This window comes from Musca domestica, unplaced genomic scaffold (assembly GCF_030504385.1).
Source record: "Musca domestica strain aabys unplaced genomic scaffold, Musca_domestica.polishedcontigs.V.1.1 35, whole genome shotgun sequence".
NCBI classification, from domain to species: Eukaryota; Metazoa; Arthropoda; class Insecta; order Diptera; family Muscidae; genus Musca; species Musca domestica.
In genome coordinates this window covers 2,599,715-2,602,238 of record NW_026712315.1, presented here as the reverse complement: position 1 = coordinate 2,602,238, position 2,524 = coordinate 2,599,715, and the positions used below count along the sequence as shown (strand labels likewise).

General features: G+C 33.7%; 1 protein-coding gene across 1 annotated transcript; it reads left to right on the top strand.

Annotated features, from left to right (window-relative positions):
- The first annotated feature begins 1,059 nt into the window (after nucleotides 1-1,059).
- LOC101896567 (histidine-rich glycoprotein) lies at nucleotides 1,060-1,735 on the top strand. The gene is made up of 3 exons (XM_059125664.1): nucleotides 1,060-1,195; nucleotides 1,262-1,361; nucleotides 1,410-1,735. The coding sequence occupies exons 1-3, from the start codon at nucleotides 1,184-1,186 to the stop codon at nucleotides 1,733-1,735; spliced, it is 438 nt and encodes a 145-aa protein (XP_058981647.1). The 5' UTR covers nucleotides 1,060-1,183.
- Nucleotides 1,736-2,524: the final 789 nt, after the last annotated feature.

Here is a 2,524-nt window from a genome sequence, read left to right as displayed (position 1 = left end):
CGCAGAGCAACTTTCGTGCAGCGTGTAATGGTTTCATTGGCCATAATTCGTGCCAAAGTTGACCAATTCGATAAAATCTAAACGTATTCTAAAATTTGATGCTATTTCCGACATTTTTTGCTTTCATTCAATAAATTTAAAAAAAAATGTAAAAATTATGGCGTTTGACTTTGTTGCAGTTTTTTTTATCTCACCCTGTAATATTACGATTTACCAAGTTTGGATCAAATCGGATACTCCCTTCGAGAGAGAGAGAGAGAGAGAGAGAGAGAGAGAGAGACGGGCGGACATCGTTAGATCGCTAGGATCTTACACCGTTATTTCGATGAGACGTGTTTGGCCGTATCAAATGATATAGAGGGTATATATCATTTGATACGGTATATATCATTTGATACTAGCCATATGGTTGAGGGTATAAACAATTAAAAACAGTTTAAGAGTCGGCTTTACTTTCGATTAGGTATGCCTAAGACAGAACTCCCGTTCATAGATTTCCTTTGAAACCCTATAATGAATATGATTATGGGGTTTGAGAGGTCTTCCTCGAATAAATTTTTTCAAAAGTCCTTCAGTATTAGGAGATTTCTAGAACATTTTGGGCCTTTGCTAGAGAATCCATAATGAAATAATTTTTAATATTTTTGAAAAGACTTTCACTTAAGTACCGACTTTATTGAAAATTTAATATCAGTCAATAACATATTTTTTATATGGGGAATATAATGCGTTCAATGCGCCCCAAGAAAAGGATCCGCGGCCAGCTGCTATAATTTATCTTGTCATAAATGTTTGCTCCTCAATAAAGATCATAATTTAGTAAATTCAGGGTAGCTTTTCTCTTTTTTCAGCTGTCGTGTCAATCAAAATAATAATTGATCCAGATAATAATCGCCAATTAACATTTAATTAACAACGATAACAAAAAAAAAAAAATAATGCATCATTTGAAAAACCGGTTACCAAAATACAAAATACCAGACACGCCAAACAATAATGAAAACAAACAGAAGACACTGTTTCAGAACCAGCTCCAAAAGTGGGCCAAGAAATGTAACGCCCATTTTTTGGGTTTGAAACTCACTTTTAATATAAATAAGTGCAGCAGTATTCCAATTAAATCAGTTCACTCTGAAACATTCAGAATAGATTAACAATATCAAAAAGGATTCTAATAATCAAAATGTTCAAATACGTAAGTATTGAAATGTTGGAAAGAAATCGTACTGAGGTTTAATTTGGAATTTTCTGTTTTTTGCAGATTTTCGTATTATGCTTTGTAGTTGCCATGGTGGCTGCTCATCCCCACAAGAAGGAGGAGCATGGCCACGAACATGGTCATGATGACCATAAGGGACATGATGACCACAAGGGACACGATGACCATAAGAAACATGATGAACATAAGGGTCATGATGATCACAAGAAACATGATGATCATCATCATGACGATCATAAGGGCCATGATGATCATAAGAAACATGATGACCACAAAGGACATGGCCATGATGACCATAAGGGACATGATGACCACAAGAAACATGATGATCACCATCATGACGATCATAAGAAACATGATGATCATAAGGGCCATGATGACCATAAGGGTCATGGTCATGACGAACATGGTCACGATGATCACAAGGGACATGGCCACGATGATCACAAAGGTCATGATGATCATAAGAAACACGATGACCACAAAGGACATGGCCATGATGACCACAAGCATTAATTCATTCATTGATATTGTAAACAAAAAATCTTTTTTGTTAAATGTTCAGTTACGAGCTCAATCTAATACTGTTCCTGTTTAAATATTTGTTCAAGAAAAAAAAAACCAAAAAAAATAAATAAATCGAATTTATATTTGCAAACACACCCAAAACATTTTAAAATTTAAGGTCCATAAATTAGTTACGATTTTTAAAAATGTTAATTTCAACTACAATTTTGTAAAAAAAAAATGGTCCAGCAAATGAAAAAAAAACGGAAATTTGATGTGTTGGCGCTCAAATTGGTCGGGTTTTCGAAAATTCGATATTTTGGAAAATTCGATTATTGGAAACTAAAATCTCTAAATTTTACATGCAGGACACTATTGGTTCTATTCATCAGGTACTGTGAAGTTTTGGGAAATTTGTGCTAAAAAGTACTAAAAACTGTTTTACATTGCAATAAGAGTGCTAGTATTCTGAAATTTAATACCTTCCTTTTGTGACAAACCTCGAGTCACCTGTGACTTTTGGTTTCAAAAATCAGACAGTTCCCAGTCTACAACATTCCTAAAAAAAACTTAAACTAGGAAATTAGACAAAATATATAAAAATTGGTACCAAGGGGTTACTTAAATGTACTGTTTCCCGAAAAGTACCACAAACTTGGAACTAAAATTCTATATTTTTGGAATTAGAACTTTTGATTTCGCCTCATAGGTCACTTATTATACCCTCCACCATAGTATACATTCTAGACCCATTTTAGTACATATATATTCTTGATCAGCATAAAATTCTATGTCGAT

What these genes read in the sequence shown, in the direction of transcription:
- LOC101896567 (XM_059125664.1), top strand. An exon ending in TGATGACCATAAGGGACATG is followed by an intron (nt 1,362 to 1,409) that starts ATGACCACAAGG and finishes ATGAACATAAGG; the next exon opens with GTCATGATGATCACAAGAAA.